This window comes from Stegostoma tigrinum, chromosome 47, assembly GCF_030684315.1.
Source record: "Stegostoma tigrinum isolate sSteTig4 chromosome 47, sSteTig4.hap1, whole genome shotgun sequence".
Lineage (NCBI taxonomy): Eukaryota > Metazoa > Chordata > Chondrichthyes > Orectolobiformes > Stegostomatidae > Stegostoma > Stegostoma tigrinum.
Genome location: NC_081400.1, coordinates 3,290,951 through 3,312,915, shown reverse-complemented (window position 1 = coordinate 3,312,915; position 21,965 = coordinate 3,290,951). Strand labels below are relative to the sequence as shown.

General features: G+C 53.2%; 1 protein-coding gene across 3 annotated transcripts in view; it reads left to right on the top strand.

The window, feature by feature from the left end:
• Window positions 1-21,965, top strand: part of LOC125449725 (perilipin-3-like) — a 39,300-nt gene that overhangs the window by 7,823 nt on the left and 9,512 nt on the right. For 2 of the 3 annotated variants that reach the window (XM_059642992.1, XM_059642991.1), the window contains 3 exons: window positions 1,594-1,676; window positions 2,774-3,026; window positions 6,658-6,845. In XM_059642992.1, the coding sequence (XP_059498975.1) occupies window positions 1,594-1,676; window positions 2,774-3,026; window positions 6,658-6,845 (524 nt within the window). Of the gene's footprint in view, window positions 1-1,593; window positions 1,677-2,773; window positions 3,027-6,657; window positions 6,846-14,766; window positions 15,026-21,965 lie in introns of all 3 variants that reach the window. The other variant, XM_059642993.1, reaches the window with a different exon arrangement.

Here is a 21,965-nt window from a genome sequence, read left to right as displayed (position 1 = left end):
GAAGACCTTTCTCCTCATCTCAGTCTAATCCCATCTGCCTAAGACCATGAGCCACCTGATTCTGGGCTCCCCCTTGTCATTGGGAACGTCTTTCCTACCTTTACCCCTGAGCAGGCCTGTTAGAATTTTATGAGATCCCCCATCATTCTTCTAACCTTACAGCCATAACAGTCCTAAGTAATCCAATCTCTCTCTCCATACATCAGTCTTGCCGACCCAGGAATCAGTCTGCACCCCCTCCATAGCCATAAATATATTTCGCAACTTGACCTCCACAGCTTCCTGTGGTTGTACGTTCCACAGGCTGACCATTCTCTTGGCGAGGACATTTCTCTGGATCTCAGCGCAGAATTCTTGAGGGGCTTAGTTCTGAGGAAGGGCCACCGGACCCGAAACGTTAACTGTGTTTTTTTCCTTCACAGATGCTGCCAGACCTGCTGAGCTTTCCAGCAATTTCTGTTTTTGATCCTGATTTACAGCATCCTTTTGGATTTTCTTAAGGGGCTTGACAGAATCAGTGTTTGAAAGGATGTTCCTGCCTCCAAAAGACTGGACAAGTTGGAAGAAGAAGTGGGAAATTCTAGGACCTGAGGGCATTGACTCAGAATTAAAGGGCACCAGTTTAAGACTGAGTGGAGGAGGGAATTTCTTCTGAGGGTTGATAGCCTTTGTAACTCCTTGCTGTGGGCAGATGATGGCCTAGTGGTATTATCTCTGGACAGTTAATCCAGCAATGTTTGGAGGACCTAGTTTCAAATCTAGACATGGCGGGTGAATTCAATGAAAAAGGAGATATCTCATCTAATGATGACCGTGGATCCATTGTTGATTGTTGGGGAAAACCATCTGAATTACTAATGCCCTTTAGGGAAGAAAACTGCCATTGTAACCTGGTCTAGCCTACATGTGACTTCAGGCCCATCATTGATGTTTAGCTCTGAGCAATTAGGGATGAACAATAGATGCTGATCTAGCATGAATTAAAATAGCCCTTTATTTTTCTTAATTCATGCATGCGATGAAGGTGTTGATGGCCAGCCAGCATTTATTGCCCATCCCTAATTACCCAGAGGGCCGTTAAGAGTCAACCACATTGCTGTGGGTCTGGAGTCACATGTAGGCCAGTCTAGGTAAGGATGGCAGTTTCCTTCCCTAAAGGACATTAGTGAACAAGATGGGTTTTTCCAACAATCGACAATGGATTCATGGTCATCATTAAACTCGTAACTCCAGATGTTTGTTGAATTTAAATTCCACCATCTGCCATGGTGGGATTCGAACCCGGGTCCCCAGAATGTTATCTGAGTCTCTGGACTGACAGTCTAGTCACGATACCACTATCGCCTCACCCTGCTTACCTATATTTAAGGCTGAGGTAGATTCTTGATCATGTAGAGGCATCAAGGGTATGGAGGGGAAAGGACAGTCAAGTGGATTGGAGGAATGTCAGATCAGCCATGATCCATCCCAGTGAATTTGCATGGCACCCTTTCCTGGGGCCTCCTTTCCCTCCTGAAATCTGGCACCCTAACTTAGGAAAGTGGGCAGGCTTATTTTAATGCCCATGACTGACTGCTTGCTCCATCCTCCTAGTTGCCTCAGCCAACACCTTTGCCTCCAAAAGACTGGACAAGTTGGAAGAAGAGTTCCCAATCCTGCAGCTGTCAATAGACGAGGTACGTGGAACAAGACCCTTCCTTAAATTTCCACTGCGAGCGCGTCCTTTTGCCCCATTTCCTTGCTCCATCTAGTGTCAGTGCCCTCTTGCAAAGAAGGGAACACTTGACATTCTTCACCCCCCGGGCGCATCCAGCACCGGGACCATTGGATGACTTACAAGAGAAGGACCCTGCCTGCTTTCCCATTCCATTCCATCCTTCCCTGGTGCCAGGGCACTGAGGCCATTCGCACCACGATCTGCTATCTGGATGGCACTGGTTGGCACCAGGTTCAAAGCGTCACCTATGCAACCACCTCCGTTTGAGGACAGGGTGTGCCATTAGGACTGGATCCATCAGAAAACTCATCTACCCAAGTGGGTAGACTCTTATCCAGCTGGACTGGCTCTCATCCAGTGGGAATTACTTTAGTCCAGTGAAAAGGACTCTCATCAACTGAGAAAGACTGTCACCCAGTGGGAATGTCTCTCTCCAATGGGAAAGACTGTAATTAGTGGGAATGACCCCCATCTACTGGGGAGGACTGTAATCCCATGTGACTGGTTCTCATCCAGTGTGAATGACTAATCTAGTGGGAACGACTGTCAAAAATTGGAATGACTCTCATCCAATGAGAAAGATAGTAATTCAGTAGGAATAATGCGCATCCACTGGGAAAGGCTGTAATCTGGTGGGAACGACTCCAATCCAATGGGAAATACTGTATTCCAGTGAGAATAACTCTAACCTAGTGGAAATGGTTGTAATCCAGTGGGAAAGACAGTACTCCAGTGCGAATGACTCAAATCCAAGGGGAGCGACTTTATCCGAATAGGGCTGCACTCCAAACCAATGGCTACCCTGGGCAACAGCAAATGTCCAGTCACAATGAGAGGAAGGAGATGGACTCCAGATAAAAGGGAAAGGGCTTCAAGGGGTCTACATCCTAAGGAACCAACCCCCTGACTAGACAGTGAAGGGTCATGGCTGACAGTCAGTGATAGCCATTCTGCCCCTTGGTTAGGAGTGGGAGAGGGATGTGAGGGGAGGCAGTGCACCCCCTGGCAGTTGGGACCCTCTCACCTCACGTGCTCCCTCTTTCCTTTGGCCACCAGGTGGCCTGGCACCTCAGGGAGTCCTTGACGCTGACCCTGGACAACGCGCAGGAACATCTGAGCGAGGAGACGATGAAGCTGAGGGTGAGGGCTGGCGCCCTGGCGGAGCAGACACGGGCGTTCATCTCGTGCCAAGCCGCTGCCTTCCTGAACACGGGGCCAGGCCAGCTGATGGCAGCCAGAGGAGACAGCTGGTTACGGTGGCTGGAGGAGATGGTGGATCGACACCTTCCGGACTCTGCAGGTGACTGCAGTAAGTGGCTGCCCCAACCCTGCTGAATGCGCTTATGTAGCGGCACGCCGCCTCCACACTGTCAAGGAAGATACCAAAGAATTTCACGGGAGATTCAGTCAGCCACGGTCTGGCACGAGCTGGGCATAGATGGCTAGGGACAGCTTACCCCTATAACAGGACAGCGAGAGGACTGCATTCAGAATGGCCTCTGGCGTATATTTACACTACCGCTTTGTAATCCACGAGATCACTGCCCTATCTCTGTCACCTCCTCCACACCCCCTCCCTATCTCTGTCACCCCCTCCAGCTCCCTACACCCCCTCCCTATCCCTGTCACCTCCTCCAGCTCCCTGCACCCCCTCCCAATCTCTCTCACCCCCTCCGGCCCCCTATACCTCCGTCCCTACCTCTGTCACCCCCTCCAGCCCCCGACACACCCTCCCTATCTCTGTCACCCCCTCCAGCCTCTGGACCTACACCCATCATAAAGTCCGTTTGGGTGGTCCTGACCTGGGTGCTGATGGCTTGACTAGCAGATGGCTGTGCTTGCAAACTGGCCATCGGCCACCAGATGGCAGCATTGCCTCACTTCTCAACAGGCCATGGAGTCATAAATAAGAAACAGGAGCAGAAGTGGGCCATTGAGACCACTCTGCCATTAAATAAGATCATGGCTGATTGCTTCATGGACTCAGCTCCCATTACCCACCTGCTCACCATTCCCTTAATTTGCTTACTGTTCAAAAATCTATCTTTGCCTCAGAAACATGCAACAAGGCACCCTCACTGGGCAGGGAATTCCACAGAGTCCCAACCCTTTGGGTGAAAATGTTCCTTGTCAACTCAGTCCCAAATCTGTCCTCCCTTTAGTTTGAGGCTGTTCCCCCTCATTCTAGTTCCAGGCACCAATGGAAACAACTTCCCTGCCTCTTTCCTATCTATTCCCTTCAGAATTTTTCTATAAGATCCCTCTTGATTCTTCTAAATTTCAGTGAGTGTAATCCCAGTCCTACTCAGTCTGTCCTCATAAGCCAATCCCAGCCAACTCTGGAACCAACCTGGTGAACCTCCCCTGCTCCTCCTCCAGTGCCTGTACATCTTTTCTCAAGTAAGGGGACTAAAACTGTACACAGCACTCCAGGTATAGCCTCACCAGCACCTTATACAGCTTCAGCATAACCTCCCTGTTTGTAAATTCCATTCCTCTGGCAATGAGGGACAATATTCCATTCTTAATTAGCTGCTGCACAAGCATAGGGCACGGAAACAGACCCTTCGGCCCAACCTGTCCATGCCGACCAACTTTCCCAAACCGATCGGGACCTAGTTGTCTGTGTTTGGCCAATGTCCCTCTAAACCCTTCCCAGCCATGTACCTGTCTGAATGCCCTTTAAATGTAATTGTACCAGCCTCCACCACTTCCTCTGGCAGCTCCTTCCATACACGCACCACCCTCTGTGTGTAAAAGGTCCCTTTTAAATATTGCCTCTCTGTCCATAAAATCTGTGCCCTCTAGTTTTGAACTCCCCTACACTGGTGTAAAAGAACTGTGCCATTCCCCTTATCCATGTTCCTCACAATTTTATAAATCTCTATAAGGTCACTCCTCAACATTCTACACTCCAGGGGAAAATGTCTATCCGGCCCCCTCCCGCTAACTCAAACTGTCCAGCCCCAGTAACATCTTTTCTGCACCCTTTGCAATTCAATACTATCCTTCCAATAGCAGAGAGACCGGAACTATAAGCAGTACTCCACAAATGGCCTACAGCCACAACATGATATTCCAACTCCAATACTCAATGATCTGAGCAATGAGAACAGTGCGCTAAACGCCTCCTTAACCACACTATCTCCATGTGATGACACTTCCGAACAACTGTGTACCTGAAACCGCATGTCTCTCTGTTCGACCACTTTCCCCAGGACCTGTACAGTCACCTCCTTCAGCCCCCTACACCCCTTCCCTATCTCTGAGAACTGTATAGGAGAACTATATAAGTTCTGCCCTTGTTCAGAAGGTGATTGTAACATGGATTTGTCTACACCACTGGGCAGAATTAAACATCCCAGAGGCCTTCTGAGGGCTGTAAAGGATTGCAGATGTTTGACAATGGGACACAAGATGAGTTATTGGGGACAGCCAGCAAAACCCAGATCCACAAAATCCATTCTGAGGACTGTCTTAAAGGAGGAGAGAGGTGGAGATTTTTCAGGAAGGAATTCCAGAACCCGCCCCCCCCTCCCCCAACCAAACAGCTGAAGGGAGAGGGTGTAGGAGGCAGGAGGGGGTGTAGGGGCCGGAGGGGGTGACAGAGATAGGGAGGGGGTGTAGGGGGCTGGAGGCGGTGACAGAGATAGGGAGGGGGTGTAGGGGGCTGGAGGGGGTGACAGAGATAGGGAGGGGGTGTAGGGGGCTGGAGGGAGTGACAGAGATAGGGAGGGGGTGTAGGGGGCTGGAGGGGTTGACAGGGTTAGGGAGGGGCTGGAGGGGGTGACAGAGATAGGGAGGGTGTGTAGGGGGCTGGAGGGGGTGACAGAGATAGGGAGGGGTTGTAGGGGTGGTGGAGGAGAAGCATTGGGGATGGATATGGAGAAATGCATCTATCCATGTCCTTTATCCCGAATATGGAATTAATGTGAGGAATGTGCAACAACTGCGTGTTTTGGCTCCGATTGCTGTGTTTATTTATCTTCGGCTGTCTTGTTGTTTCCCTTCTCGCTGGAGCAAGGAGAGATTCTCTTTGTCTGATCTGTCTACGTGACAGAAAGCAGCACCGAGCACAAGGAGCTGCAGAAACAAGTTACCATCACCTCCCATCACCCCAGCCTTTCCCCAGGGGCCCTGCAACTCATTCCCTCTTAGTGGTCCCTCTCTGCAACTTCCGTAAAAATTCTTGTTGATCCTTCTGCCTCTCAGGCAGCGCATCCCAGATTCCAACACCTCGCTGTGTCAAAATTCCCCCTCCTCTTGCCCCCTCCCTCTGGTTCATTCTCCAATCGGTGTTTCCCCTCGCTCTGGTGGCTGATCCTGCAGCCGGGGGGAACAGATTCTCCCCAGTTCGCCTCCATCGACACCCCCTTTATTGTTTGGAATGCCTTGATTCAACCGACCACTTCTCCACTCCGAGGGAAACCATCCCCTCTTCTCCCTAGTCTGTCCGCATCAGCTGAAGCCCCTCGCCATTGTACCCATCCAGCGTTCACTCCCGCAGCACCGTCTCCGACACTTCTGTCACCCTTCAGGAATATGGGGGCCTGCAATTGACGCCTGTGCCCTGTGCCATCTGATTTACACCCCCTCCCTATCTCCGTCACCTCTTCCAGCCCCCTACACCACCTCCCCATCCCTGTCACCTCCCCCTACCCCCTATAACCTCTCCCTATCTCTGTCACCTCCTCAGGCCCCCTAAACTGCCCTCCCTATCTCTGTCACCCCCTCCAGCCCCCTACACCCCCTCCCTGTCTCTGTCACCCCCTCCAGCCCCTCACTATCCTGGTCATCTCCTTTACCATAGGCAATGTGCATTTTGGTTTCAGGAGAAGCCCAGTTGGCTTCCGGTGCTGAAATTGTCTATTTTTGACAGTCTCCTTAGGCCACACTTGAGGGGTTCTGACTAAGTGTTCCCTTGTGACTAATTTGCACAGTTTTGGAAGATGCTGGTGTCCGCGGATTTGAGAGGGATACCCCAGAGGAACCCGGTCTCCCCCTGAGGGTGCAGCGGCTCACACTGAAGGTTCACTCCCACTTGTACCAGAGAGTGCTCCTGTCTTGCCAGAGAGCTCAGGAAGTGGCCCTGACTGACATCATGTTGTTAATGGAGCTGTTTGACTGGGTGAGTCCTCCCTCTTCTCTCCCCTTGCACCTCCCCCCCTCCTACCCTGGCCACTGCACACAGACAGAGCACAGCTGTGTTGCTCGCAGAACCCACACTCAGGCTGTTTCATCAGCCCCTCACTCTGAAAGTACCACTCCACCTCGCCAACCCAAGCCCTCAGAGATTGCATGCCCTTTCTTACCACAAATCCTCACCACTTTCCATTTTTCTCTCTCTGTCTCTGTTTTTCCAACTGTCTCTCGCCACTGTGTTCTACCCCCAATCTCTCTCATTCTGTCTCTCTTTCTTTATCCTTTTCTTTCTGCCCCTTTCTTTCTCTCTCCTTCTCTCTCTGCCTCCCACTTTCTCCTTTTGACATTCTATCTCGTTCTTTCTCTCCTTCTTGCTCTTGGTTTCTTTGTGTCGCAGTGTCCCTCTTTCTCTGTGACTTGCTCTCTCTCTCTCGCCTTTGCTCTTTCTCCCTCACCCCCTCTCTGTCTCTCTCTCACACACATACAGTGTCTCTCACTCACTGTCACTCTATTCTGTATGTGTGTATCTCTCTGTCTTTCCTTCCTTCACGCTCTCCCTCTCTCTACCTCTCTGTGTTTCTCTGTGTCTTTCTGTATGTCTCCTTCGCACTGTCTCTCCCTCTCTCTCTCCCTCTCTCTCACTTTCCCTCTTTCTAAGTCTGTCTGTCTGTCTCTCTCTCTGTCTTTCTCTCTCTGTCTCACTCAGTCTCTCCTTCCCTGCCACACTCTGTCTCTCATTCACTCTTGTTCTGTCTCCCTCTCTCTCTCACTCTCCTTCTGTCTGTCTGCCTCTCTCCCTTTTACTAAGTCTGTCTGTCTCTCTCTCTCGCTCTCCCTCTTTCCAAGTCTGCGTCTCTCTCTCCCTTTCGCTCTCTCTCTGTCTCTCTCTCTGTCTCTCTCTCTCACATTCTGTCTCCCTTCCCTGCCACACTCAGGCTCTCACTCGTTCTGTCTCCCTCTCTCTTACTTTCCCTCTCTCTCAATCTCTCTCTCTCTCTCTCTTTCTCACCCTGTGTCTGTCTGCCTCTTTCCCTCTGTCTCCTTCTCTGCAAACACTCTCACTCAATCTCGCCCTGTCTCCCACTCTCCCTTGCTTTCCCTCCTCCTAGCTGTTCGCGTGTGTCTCTCGCTCTCTCCCTTTCTCTGTCTAAACTCTCTCTCTCTCACTCTCTCTCTCTCTCTGCCTCCCTCTTGCTCTCTCTGTCTCTCCATCTTGCTCCGTCCCCCTCTCCCTGAAGGCGAGACCTGCAACATAAGATATCTCCTCTGTGCCTCCCTCCCACATGAAGAATGTCACATTCTGTGTCACCCAAACTAATATCCCACTTGAGGGAAAGAAACCCACAAGCTGGAGATGGGGTGGGGGGGTGGGGGGGGTGGAGCGGGGACACTGCGGGGCGAAGGAACTATTGACAAACAAATGGCTGGTACGCCATAGAACATAGAACATAGAACATAGAACGGTACAGCACAGAACAGGCCCTTCAACCCACAATGTTGTGCCGACCATTGATCCTCATATGGGGGATGCCATGAGGGGCATCACACTCCAATCCCTGCAACTCAAGTTCATGTTTGTCAGGCGAGAAGCGAAGAACATTTCTGTCTGAGAGACAATCCCTGACACAGCAGAGGAAATTTGATTCAATCATGGGGTCTGAAGAGGTTTTGATAGATGCTATCACCCAGACAGCTGTTGCAAGTCTGCAGCAAGCCCACTGACAGGACACTGATAAAGATCGGTCAGGGAAGTTTTCTGTGTTTTTAGCACACTGTTATCATGAGTAACATCTGCGTTCTGATCTAATTTCCCTCTCTTCATCACGTACACACTACGGTGGCAGCAAGGACTGTGCACTGCAATGGCCCGCTGTAACACCAGAAAAGATCTCCAGGCACTTTGCAATTGGACGCAATCTGTCCCCGAGGGACAGGTCAAGATACAAGGGGGTGGCTGTCACATATTTTGCTCGGGGTGTGGGTGGGGCGTAGTCAGTTTTAAGAAGTGGCTAAGGCAAGTCGGCGGGGGGAGGGGGGTAGAGAGAGAGAGAGAGAGAGATGGGGAGAGAGCAGCAAGGCCGAGAGGTTTAAGGAGAAAATTTTCAGGCATCCCACAGGGAGTTGGTGGGGGGCAGAATTGGGGGATTGACTCCCACTGGGAATTTCTGGAGGAGAATGGGGGACTCGCTCCCAGAGGGAGTGGTGGGGAGAATGGGGGACTCACTCCCACGGGGACTGGGGGTAAATAGGGGGACTCACTCCCCTGTGGAGTAGGGGGGAGAAAGGGGGACTCACTCCCGCAGGGAGTGAGGAGGGAGAAAGGGGTCTCACTCCCGCGGGGAGTGAGGAGGGAGAAAGGGGGACTCACTCACGCGGGGAGTGAGGAAGGAGAAAGGGGGACTCACTCCCGCGGGGAGTGGGGGGAAAAGTGGCGGCTCGCTCCCGTGGGGACTGGGGGGTAAATGGGGGGACTCACTCCCCCATGGAATAGGGGGGAGAATGGGGGACTCACTCCCGCGGGGAGTGAGGAGGGAGAAAGGGGGACTCACTCCCGCGGGATGGTTGTATTTTCATTTGAGTCTCTTGCTGTGAGACCCGGCTGTCCCTGCATAATGAGCTTCCCTCCATCAGAAGTGGGGATGTTTGCCGATGATCGCACAATCTTCAGCGCCATCTCCACTCCTCCATGTCCAAATGCAACAAGACCTGGGCAATATCCAGGGTTGGGAAGACAATTGGCCACACTATTTCTGCCACATAAATGCCAGACAATGACCACTTCCAATAAGAGAGAATCTGACCATCATCCCCTTGACAATCAATGGTGTTACTATCACTGAATCCCCCCACTATCAACATCCTGGATGTTACCATCGATCCAAAACTCAACTGGACCAGCCATATAAACACAATAACTACATGAGCAGGTCAGAGGCTGGGAGTACTGCAGCACATGACTCACCTCCTGACTCCCCGAAAGTCTGTCCACGACAAGGCACAAGGCAGGAGTGGTAGGGAATGCTCCCCACTTGCCCTGGATGGGGGAAGCTCCGACAAACGCTCGAGAAGCTCGACACCATCCCGGGTCAAAGCAGCACCCCCCCCTTCAACTTGGATGGGCACCGCGTCCACAAGCTCCCACTCCCTCCGCCACCGACGTTCAGTCGCAGCAGTGCATACACTCTACAGTGACTCCCCAAGGCTCCTTAGATAGCACCTTCCAAACCTGTGACCTCTACCCCACTAGAGGGGCAAGGGCAGCAGATACATGGGAACACCAGCCCGCTGCAAGTTCCCCTCCGAGCCGCTCGCTATCCCGACTTGAAATATGTCGCTGTGTTTTTCCCATTGTTGCTGAACTTGTAGGCTTTTGTGTTCGCAGGTGTGGTGCCAGTAATGTGGACTGCTTTGTCCTGGATGGTGTATTGATATTTGGCTGGGCCCAGTTCAGTTTCTAATCAATAGTAAACCCCAGAATGTTGATTCTGGAGGATTCTGTGATGGTAACGCCATTGAATGTCAAGGGGATGATGGTTAAGTTCTCCCTCAATGGTAACCCCCAGGATCTTGATAGTGGTGAGGGTCAATAATGGGTAAAACCATTAGATATCAAGGGGCAGTGGTTAGATTCTATCTCAATGGTAACCCTCAGTTTATTGATAGTGGGAGGCAGTGTTCAGTAATGGGGAGGCGATGGCCTGGTGGTATTAACACTGGACTGTTAATCCAGAGACCCAGATAACGTTCTGGGGACCCGGTTCAAATCCCGCCAGGGCAGGTGGTAGAATTTGAATTCAAAAGATATGTGGAATTAGGAATCTTATGATGACCATGAATCCAGTGCCGATTGTTGAGCGGGGGAACCCATCTGGGTTTGCTCAGGGAAGAAAACTGCCATCCTTACCTAGTCTGGGCCTACATGTGACTCCAAACCCACAGCAATGTGGTTGACTCTGAACTGCCCTCTGGGCAATTAGGGATGGGCAATAAATGCTGCTAAGCCAGCAATGCCATGAATGAATAAAGGGAAAAAAATTCATCATTGAACGTCAAGTGGGGCGATGGTTAGATTCTCTCTCAATGGTAACCCCCAGGATGTTGATAGTGGGGGGGGGGGGGGTTAAGTGATAGTAACACGATCGAATGCCAAGGGACAGTGGTTAGATTCCATCTCAGTGGTAACCCAAGGCCTGCCGCCCCCCCCAACCCACAACATGGCACAGGAGCCCAGTGCCCAAAACCTCCTGGAAAACACTGTGGGAAAAGTAGAACAGCGAACGTGCAGCATCGTCCGGGCCCAGTCCCTCCCGGGACCTAATCCACCACGGGTGAAATCAAGGTCAAAGAGAGGTTGCCCTGGCAATGGGGCCGAGTCAGAAAGGCTCGGCCGGGGTGCTGCAGTTTTCAGAGGAGCCAGAGTGGGGCACTTCCAACAAATCACTAGCATTTGAGCTACAAACTGAGCTGCTCTCACAGCTCCCTCCGAACCCTCTGTTTTCTCACTGTTTACTTTGACAGCTTAGTTTATTTTGACATTGTGCACTCGGCCAGAGTCAGTCAGTCCCACGATCGCCGACGACCAGCTTCATCACAGTGCAGAATCGCACAGAACGATCCAAATACTGAGAACATGACAGCAGAGCCAAAAGGTGGCACACAACATGAGGCCATTTCACCCATCGTGCCTGTGCTTCCTTTTTGAAGGAGTTGTATCAGCTGCCTCCGCCTGACCCTTTCCCTCTTATCCTCTCCAGGTATACGCTGTCCTTTCCTTTACTCAATTTGCACTGTCAGCGGGTCAGTGCTGAGGGAGCGGGCACTGTCAGAGGGTCAGCGCTGAGGGAGCGGGCACTGTCAGAGGGTCAGCGCTGAGGGAGTGGGCACTGTCGGAGGGTCAGTGCTGAGGGAGCGGGCACTGTTGGAGCGTCAGCACTGAGGGAGCGGGCACTGTCGGAGGGTCAGTGCTGAGGGAGCGGGCACTGGTGGACCGTCAGCGCTGAGGGAGCGGGCACTGGCGGAGCGTCAGCGCTGAGGGTGCGGGCACTGTCGGAGGGTCAACGCTGTGGGAGTGGGCACTGTCGGAGGGTCAGCGCTGTGGGAGTGGGCACTGTTGGAGGGTCAGCGCTGAGGGAGAGGGCACTGTCAGAGGGTTAGCACTGAGGGGGTATTGAGCCACCGCAGATGCCATGCTTCAGTTGACTCCCTGAACCCTCAGAGCCCTCTCGGGTCAACCTAATTGACAGGCAACCAGCTTAAACATTACAGCATTGGTGTCTGCTGGTGGTGGTTGGTACCTGGACCCTCTCTGCTCAGAGCGACTTGGGGCAAAAGCACATCCCCTCACTAACACATCAGTCTGGACCCCATGACATGATACCTTGTGGGAGCTTGCTGTGTATATGTTGGTGGACCACACCTCCTCTCAGCCCTGCTCCTGAAGGTGGCCCTTAATATCAAATTCTTCGACATAGGGCTTTTTGTCCAGGGCCCAAAAGCCCCTGCCCGGGGATGGGGAATCATTTCTGCAGCTTTGAAAGGTGCTATGCGAATGCAGGTGGTGTGTGTTGACAACCCTGATGGAATTGGGTGAATTCTGTCATGCCTAACTGAATCACTTCCTCATCCCTGCCTGGGAACTGCTGCTGCCTCTGTCCATCACTGTCTGACTAATCCCATTCTCATCGATCGCAGCTAATGCCACACGAGGCTCCTGTATCCAAGGGGACATGTGCAGGCTCCTTACACAACCAGGAGCAACAAACACCCTGCATTTATATGACAGCCGTCACATTGGCAAAGCAGAGTTGTTTTAGAGAGGGAATTCCAGAGCTCAGGGACCCTGGCAGCTGAAGGCATAGCCCCCCACAATGGTGGGGTGACAGCAATCGGGGTGGGGGGTGTTGCGATGAGGATGCACAAATAGTGAGGTGGTGTAGGGTGCTGGAGGAGTGACAGAGATAGGGAGGGGATGTAGGGGGTGACAGAGATAGGGAGGGTGTGTAGGGGCTGGAGGGGGTGACAGAGATAGGGAGAGGGTGGAGGAGGTGACAGGGATAGGGTGGGGGTGTAGGGGGCTGGAGGGGGTGACAGGGATAGGGAGGGGGTGTAGGGGGCTGGAGAGGGTGACAGAGATAGGGAGAGGGTGACAGGGATAGGGAGGGGCTGGAGGGGGTGACAGAGATAGGGAGAGGGTAGGGAGCAGGAGGGGGTGACAGGGATAGGGAAGTGGGTGACAGAGATGGGGAGGAGGTGTAGGGGGCTGGAGGGGGTGACAGAGATAGGGAGGGAGTAAGGGGGCTGGAGGGGGTGACAGAGATAGGGCGGGAGTGGAGGGAATGTACAGTGCCATTCAGCCCCATTCCTTGATCCTGCTACACACAGAACAGAAGGCCATTCAGTGACCCCCCCCCCCCCCCAAGTCAGGGATAGCAGGATACCAATACAACTACCTCAGAATCCCGGATCCGTATAAAGTAGGTTGACACTAGATGGAGGTGTCCAGAGAGGTTCATTCTCCTGATCCCTGTAATGGACGGACTGTCTGATGAGGGAGATGTTGGGTAGATTGAGGCCTGTACACTTTGGAGTTTAGAAGAATGAGAGACCTCGTTGAAACTAGCAGGATTCTCTAGCCAGTGTAGTGGGGGGGGGGGGGGGGGAGTGGTGGGGATTGACAGGGGAGACGTGGAAAGGGTGCTCCCCCTTGTGTGGGAGAGTCTAGGAACCAGAGGGGCACCATCTCAGAATTAAGGGGTCGCACGTTGAAGCAGGAAATGGGGAGGAATTTCTTCTCTCCGAGCGGAATGCATCTGAGGAACCCTTTACCGCATTTGGCTGGTTGTTTAAGGCTGAGATTTTTAGTCAGTGATGGGAATCAAACGTTTGGTTCCCATGACTGAATAACACGGGCATTACAGTCGTCCCTGTGCCTGGGTCCCACTGTCTCTGGCCGTGATCTAATTGTGAGCTGATCCACAACAGCACTGCACAAAGGAAACTCTCGAATGCAGTTAAAATACAACCAGTAATTGGTGGAAAAACTCACCAGGCGTTAATGGTTTGAGTCTTGAATTCATTTAGTCACTCATTAGGACGCAGGAACAGGAAGCCATTCAGCCCTGTACTGAAGCCTGTTACACAGGACCAAGAGGCCATTCAGTGCCCCCCCTCCATCTCCTCGAGCCCATTACACAGAAACAGGATGCCATTCAGACACCTCCCCCCACCAGACCTGTTATTACAGGAACAAGAGGACGCGGTTCAGCCCCTTCCTCAATCTTGGCTGATGTCCCTCCCTCCCCACCTTGGTTCTGTAACTCAATTTAGACATTTTCTATTGGTGCCAACCCCCCCAACAAGGCAGCCATTTTGGCAGGTGAGAAAGTTCGAGACTTCCGTTCCCCTTTGTGTAAAGTTTCTGACACCGTCCCATGAACATCCTTGCTGAAGAGTAAGATTGGGGGAGGGTGGGAAATGTGTGGAACAGAAATTCCAGAGCAGAGGGGCTGAAAGTCCTGTTTCTGCTTTGGTAGTAATTCTCCCAGGACAGGGACAGCATGGGGTTAGATCAAGAGTAAAGCTTCCTCTACACTGTCTCACAACCTGCCCCCCCATTAAGCTCTCCCACGATAGGGACAGCATGGAATGAGACATGCAGGAATGCTCCCTCTGCACTGTCCCCGATCAAACACTCCCAGGACAGGGACAACACGGGGTTAGGTACACAGTAAAGCTGCCTCTACATTGTCTCCCCCATCAAACACACCCAGGGACAGCATGGGATTTGATGCAGGGTACAGTGTTCCTGTAGTGCCCCCTGGAGCTGACCACAGCCTGTTACTGCTGAGTGGAAGGGACAGTTGATGCTGGTCTAACGCTGAGTTTGTGTATATGTGTCTCCTCCCCAGCTCGCAGCATCCTGGGCCTTCTCAGTGTTGAATCGTTCCTTCCAGTCGCCTCTCGGCCTTTCAATCTCAGTGATCTGGCCCCTTGCGGGCCTGCAGGCTGGGCTGTCTCTCTGCAGCAGCGAGAATGGCCTCCTCAGCCTGGAGGCGCGGACTATCCTTCGGAGGGCACTCCTTCAGCCTCGGCCTCCAGCTGCTCTCTCAACTCTGTGAGCTGTCCACTCTCCTGGTGCTGTTCCTCATCAACGTCCTCAACGGTCTGGTAAGTTCACCCACCAACTCCCTAAACCAACAGCACCCAGTCTCACCGTGCACCGCCACATTGCTTCACCCCCTCCAGCCCTCTAAAACCCTTCCCTATCCCTGTCACCCCCTTCAGCCTCCTGCACCCCCTACCTATCCCTGTCACCCCCTCCAGCCCCCTGCACCCTCTCCCTATTGCTGTCACCCCCTACACCCCCTCTCTCTCTCTGTCACCCTCTCCAGCCCACTACACCCCCTCCCTATCTCTGTCACCTCCTCCAGCCCCCTACACCCCCTCCCTATCTCTGTCACCTCCTCCAGCCCTCTGCACCCCCTCCCTATCTCTGTCACCTCCTCCAGCCCCCTACACACCCTCCCTATCGCTGTCACCTCCTCCAGCCCCCTATACCCCCTCCCTATTGCTGTCACCCCCTACACCCCCTCCCTATCTCTGTCACCCTCTCCAGCCCCCTACACCCCCTCCCTATCTCTGTCACTCTCTCCAGCCCCCTACACCCCCTCCCTATCTCTGTCACCACCTCCAGCCCCCTACACCCCCTCCCTATCTCTGTCACCCCCTCTATCCCCTACACCCCCTCCCTATCTCTGTCACTTCCTTCAACCCTCTACACCCTCTCCCTATCTCTGTCATCCCCTACACCCCCTCCCTATCTCTGGTTTCATGAAAGGGGAATCATGTTTCTCCAGAGTATTCAAGTTTTTATTTTGCCAAACATGCTGTAGATCATGGGAAATGGATAGAAGTATAACCCATCGATTAGTAGAAGGTTTTTGACAAACTTCCTTTCTTCAGATGAGATGATGGCGTGTTGGGAATGTTGTTAGATTGTTCATCCAGAGACCCAGGTTCGAATCAGAGGGCGGAATTCTTTGAGGGAAGGAAATTGCCACCCTCACACGGTCTGGCCTACACACGACTCCAGACCCACAGCAATGCGGTTGACTCTTAACTGTCCCCTAAGATGGGCAACGAATGGTGTTCCAGGCAGCAATACCTCCTTCCCTGTCAAACTCTTCTGGAGAACCATGCTCAGTCTTGCTATCTGTGTCTAAGGAAGGATATGGGAAGCAGGGTTCACCAGATGAATATCTGAACTGAGGCTGGGTTGTCTTATGAACGGAGGTTGGAAAGGTTGACTTTGTCTAGAGTTGTACAGTCATACAGCATGGGAGCAGACCCCTAGGTCCAACCACTCCATGCCTACCAGATATCTTAAACTGAACCAGTCCCACCTGCCTGCATTTGGCCCATATCCCTCCAAACCTTTCCTATTCACGCACTTATCCAAATGTCTTCTAAACTTTGTAACTGTACCTGCGTATGCCACTTTCTCTGGAAGTTCATTCCACACATGAACGAGGCTCTGTGTAAAAAAAAATGACCGACGTGTCTTTTTTAAATCTCTCTCCTCTCACTTTAGAAATGTGTCCCCATTCTTGAAATCCCCCACCCTAGGGAAAAGACTCCTGTCATTAGCCCCATCTGTACCCCTCATAATTTTATGAACTTCTATAATGTTGCCTCTCAATCTCCTACTCTCCAGTGAATAAAGTGCCAGCCAACCCAACATTTCTTAACACTCAAACCTTCCATACCCGGCAACATCCTGGTAAATCTCTTCTGAATCTTCTCCAGCTCAATAACATCCTTCCTATAACTGGACAACCAGAACTGGACTCAGTACTCTAGAAGAGGCCTCACTAATGTCATGTACAGCCTCAACATGACGTCCCAACTCCTACAGTCAAAAGTCTGAACAATGAAGGCAAATGTGCTAAATGCCTCCTTAACCCCCCTGTCTATGTGGGATACAAACTTCAAACAATCATGTACCTGAACCCCTAGGTCCCTCTGTTCTACAACACTCCCCAAGGACTCATTATTTGTTTAAGGCCTTGTATTTTGGCACAACAAACAATATTTCACGTTTATCCAGATTGGACTCCTTCTGCCACTTCTCAATCCATTGACCCATTTGGTCAAGACCCCTTTATAGTGTTTGAAATCCTTCTTCAATGTCCACTATTTTGGTGTCATCGGCAAACTTACTAACGTTCGATATTCCCATTTCCGTTGGCATTTGGAAAAGCCAGAGGTGACCTAATTGATACATATAGGACCCCGAGGTGACGTGATCCTGAAATAAGGTGAGTCAACTTTGAACCAGGGAGAGACTCTTTCAAACAGATGGGTCACCCATTGACGGCAGGAGGCATCAAATTACTCCCTCTGAGAGTTGATTGTCTTTGGAATTCATTTCCTCAAATTGATTGGAAGCAGAGTCCTTAAACATTGTTCAGGCAAAGATAAATAGGATTTGATAAATGAGGGGGTGGGAAATGACTGGAGAGTGGGAGAGAATGTGGCGTTTACAGATCTTATTGGATGCTTCAAATTCAATACCGAAGCTCAAAGGGCCGAGTGGCCTCCTTCTGTTTGGTGTGTGCTCTGTATCTGCGCTGTATTGTCTTTGGAGTGTTTGATGGCACAACACCAAACAGTATAAAGAGTGTCATACTCATTACTCCCTCCGACAGTGCCCGCTCCCTCAGTGCTGACACTCCAACAATGCCCGCTCCCTCAGCGCTGGCCCTCCGACAGGGCCCGCTCTCTCAGCGCCGACCCTCCGACAGTGCCCGCTCCCTCAGCGCTAACACTCCGACAGTGCCTGCTCCCTCAGCACTGACCCTCCGACAGGTTCCGCTCCCGAAGCGCTGACCCTCTGACAGTGCCGCTCCCTCAGTGCTGACCCTCTGACAGTGCCAGCTCTCTCAGTGCTGCCATCCTGACAGTGCCTTGTCCCTCAGCACTGACCCTCCAACAATACCCGCTCCCTCAGCAGTGCACTACGACAGCACCCGGTCTCTCAGCGCCGACCCTCCCAACAGTGCCATCTCCCTCAGTGCTGATGCTTCAACAATGCCCCCTCCCTCAGCGCTGACCCTCTGACAATACCCGCTCCCTCAGCGCTGACCCTCCCACAGTGCCTGCTCCCTCAGCACTAACCCTCTGACAGTGCCCACTTCCTCAGCACTGACCCTCCGACAGTGCCCGCTCCCTCAGCACTGACCCTCCGACAGTGCCCGCTCCCTCAGCACTGACCCTCCCACAGTGCCTGCTCCCTGCACGAGCTCCTGGTATGTGTACCCCAAGTTTGGAGTTGGTCATGAACACATGACCTTCTGATCCAGAGCTGAGATCAAGGGTGACCCACACCTTGAACAAACCACTACCCAGGGAGGGGAGGGAGGTCAGGGCGAACTTGGCACTTACAGACAGGGAATAACCAGGGAGACTGGAGCCTATGCATGCAATGATTCAGATATCTGAGTGTAGGTACAAATAACACCACAGGAATTTTAGGAATTCCCAAGGTGCCACTGAAAACATTTCTGGAATTTGTTAGAGACCAGTGTTCCTGCTTAATCCTGGGGGTTATCAATGCCAGGAGCGTCTGGGAGATGAAAATGACGACGAATCAAAACACATGAGTGTTTATTATTTCATAGTTTCAACAGTTTTGCTCTTGGGGAGAGGCTAAGCTCTGAAGCCACGAGTTGGCTGTGGTGGGGTGTTGGGGAGGGGGGAGGGTATGGTGGGGACTGAATGTGCCCAATGGCCATTGGAGTGGAAGCAGGGGTGGGAATGTTAAGAGGTGGTCTGAGAGGGAAAGGGCAGGGAGGCATATAATTGAGCCTGGGCAGTGCCCGCTGCCTCAGCATTGACTCCCAGCCAGTACCCACTCACCTCAGCACTGACCCTCCGACAACGCCCGCTTCCCTCAACATTGACCCTCTGACAGTGCCCGCTCCCTCAGCACTGACCCTCCGACAGTGCCCACTCCCCTCGGCACTGATCCTCCAACAGTGTCAACTCCCCCAGCACTGACCCTCTGACAGTGCCCGCTCCCCCAGCGCTGACCCTCTGACAGTGCCCGCTTCCCCAGCCCTGACCCTCTGACAGTGCCTGCTCCCCCAGCCCTGTTCCTCTGACAGTGCCCGGTTCCCCAGCCCTGACCCTCTGTCAGTGCCCGCTCCCCCAGCCCTGTCCCTCTGACAGTGCCCGCTCCCCCAGCCCTGTCCCTCTGACAGTGCCCGCTCCCCCAGCCCTGTCCCTCTGACAGTGCCCGCTCCCCCAGCCCTGTCCCTCTGACAGTGCCCGGTCCCCCAGCCCTGACCCTCTGACAGTGCCCGCTCCCCCAGCCCTGTCCCTCTGACAGTGCCCGGTCCCCCAGCCCTGTCCCTCTGACAGTGCCCGGTCCCCCAGCCCTGTCCCTCTGACAGTGCCCGGTCCCCCAGCCCTGACCCTCTGACAGTGCCCGCTCCCCCAGCCCTGACCCTCCGACAGTGCCCACTCCCCTCGGCACTGATCCTCCGACAGTGCCCACTCCCCCAGCACTGACCCTCCGACAGTGCCCGCTCCCCCAGCACTGACCCTCTGACAGTGCTTACTTCCCCTTGGCACTGACCCTCTGACAGTGCCTGCTCCCCCAGCGCTAACCCTCTGACAGTGCCCGCTCCCCCAGCCCTGTCCCTCTGACAGTGCCCGCTCCCCCAGCCCTGACCCTCTGACAGTGCCCGCTCCCATAGCCCTGACCCTCCGATAGTGCCCGCTCCCACAGCATTGACCATCCGACAAGTGTCTGGTCCCTCAGCGCTGACACTCCAACAGCACCCACTCTCTCAGCATTGACTCTCCACCAGTGCCTGCTCCCTTAGCATTGACCCTGCAACAGTGCCCATTCCCTCAGCAATGACTGTCCACCAGAGTCCGCTCCCTTAGCACTGACTCTCCGACTGCACTGCATTTTACAGCACAGATCCTCTGACAAGTCCCACTCTCTCAACGCTGACCCTCTGATAGTGCCCAGACCCTCAGTGGTGATCCTCTGCCAGTGCCCGCTCCCTCTGTGCTGACCTTATGACAATGCAGTGCTCCCTCAGCACTGACCCACAGGCAGTGCCCGCTCGCTCAGCACTGGCCCTCAGGCAGTCTCCGCTCCCCCTCAGCACGGACCATCTGACAATGCAACGCTCTCCCACTTTGTAAAAGGTGTCATATAAATGCAAGATAATAAAATGTGAGGCTGGATGAACACAGCAGGCCAAGCAGCATCTCAGGAGCACAAAAGCTGACGTTTCGGGCCTAGACCCTTCATCAGAGAGGGGGATGGGGGGAGGGAACTGGAATAAATAGGGAGAGAGGGGGAGGCGGACCGAAGATGGAGAGCAAAGAAGATAGGTGGAGAGGGTGTAGGTGGGGAGGTAGGGAGGGGATAGGTCAGTCCAGGGAAGACGGACAGGTCAAGGAGGTGGGATGAGGTTAGTAGGTAGCTGGGGGTGCGGCTGGGGGTGGGAGGAAGGGATGGGTGAGAGGAAGAACCGGTTAGGGAGGCAGAGACAGGTTGGACTGGTTTTGGGATGCAGTGGGTGGGGGGGAAGAGCTGGGCTGGTTGTGTGGTGCAGTGGGGGGAGGGGATGAACTGGGCTGGTTTAGGGATGCAGTGGGGGAAGGGGAGATTTTGAAACTGGTGAAGTCCACATTGATACCATATGGCTGCAGGGTTCCCAGGCGGAATATGAGTTGCTGTTCCTGCAACCTTCGGGTGGCATCATTGTGGCAGTGCAGGAGGCCCATGATGGACATGTCATCAAGAGAATGGGAGGGGGAGTGGAAATGGTTTGGGGAAACCAAGCGGAGGCTTGGGGACCGCTTTGCAGAACACCTCCGCTCAGTTCGCAACAAACAACTGCACCTCCCAGTCGCAAACCATTTCCACTCCCCCTCCCATTCTCTTGATGACATGTCCATCATGGGCCTCCTGCACTGCCACAATGATGCCACCCGAAGGTTGCAGGAACAGCAACTCATATTCCGCCTGGGAACCCTGCAGCCATATGGTATCAATGTGGACTTCACCAGTTTCAAAATCTCCCCTTCCCCCACTGCATCCCTAAACCAGCCCAGTTCATCCCCTCCCCCCACTGCACCACACAACCAGCCCAGCTCTTCCCCCCCACCCACTGCATCCCAAAACCAGTCCAACCTGTCTCTGCCTCCCTAACCGGTTCTTCCTCTCACCCATCCCTTCCTCCCACCCCCAGCCGCACCCCCAGCTACCTACTAACCTCATCCCACCTCCTTGACCTGTCCGTCTTCCCTGGACTGACCTATCCCCTCCCTACCTCCCCACCTACACCCTCTCCACCTATCTTCTTTGCTCTCCATCTTCGGTCCGCCTCCCCCTCTCTCCCTATTTATTCCAGTTCCCTCCCCCCATCCCCCTCTCTGATGAAGGGTCTAGGCCCGAAACGTCAGCTTTTGTGCTCCTGAGATGCTGCTTGGCCTGCTGTGTTCATCCAGCCTCACATTTTATTATCTTGGAATCTCCAGCATCTGCAGTTCCCATTATCTCATATAAATGCAGGGTGTTTGTTGCTCCTGGTTGCGTAAGGAGCCTGCACGTGTCCCCTTGGATACAGGAGCCTCGTGTGGCATTAGCTGCGATCGATGAGAATGGGATTAGTCAGACAGTGATGGACAGAGGCAGCAGCAGTTCCCAGGCAGGGTTGAGGAAGTGATTCAGTTAGATATGACAAAATTCACCCAAACTTTCCATCAGAGCTGACAACACACGCCACCTGCATTCACATAGCACCTTTCAAAGATCCCCAGCGTTCATTACAATGCTCATAAAAGAAAAGTTGAACCCAAGCCACACAAGGAGGTTTCAGGCAGTGGCAGCCTTTAAGCCACATTGTAAAGGGGGGAGCGATAGAATGAGACAGACAGAGAGCTGCAGGGAGGGATTTCCAGCACGCAGGGCCCCAGGCCCCCTGAGGGTCATCTCTGTTGTGAGTCAAGGGGGAATCGGAGAATGGTCGAGAGGCTCGAATTGGAAGGAGTGCAGAGATCTCAGAGGGATGTAGGATTCCAC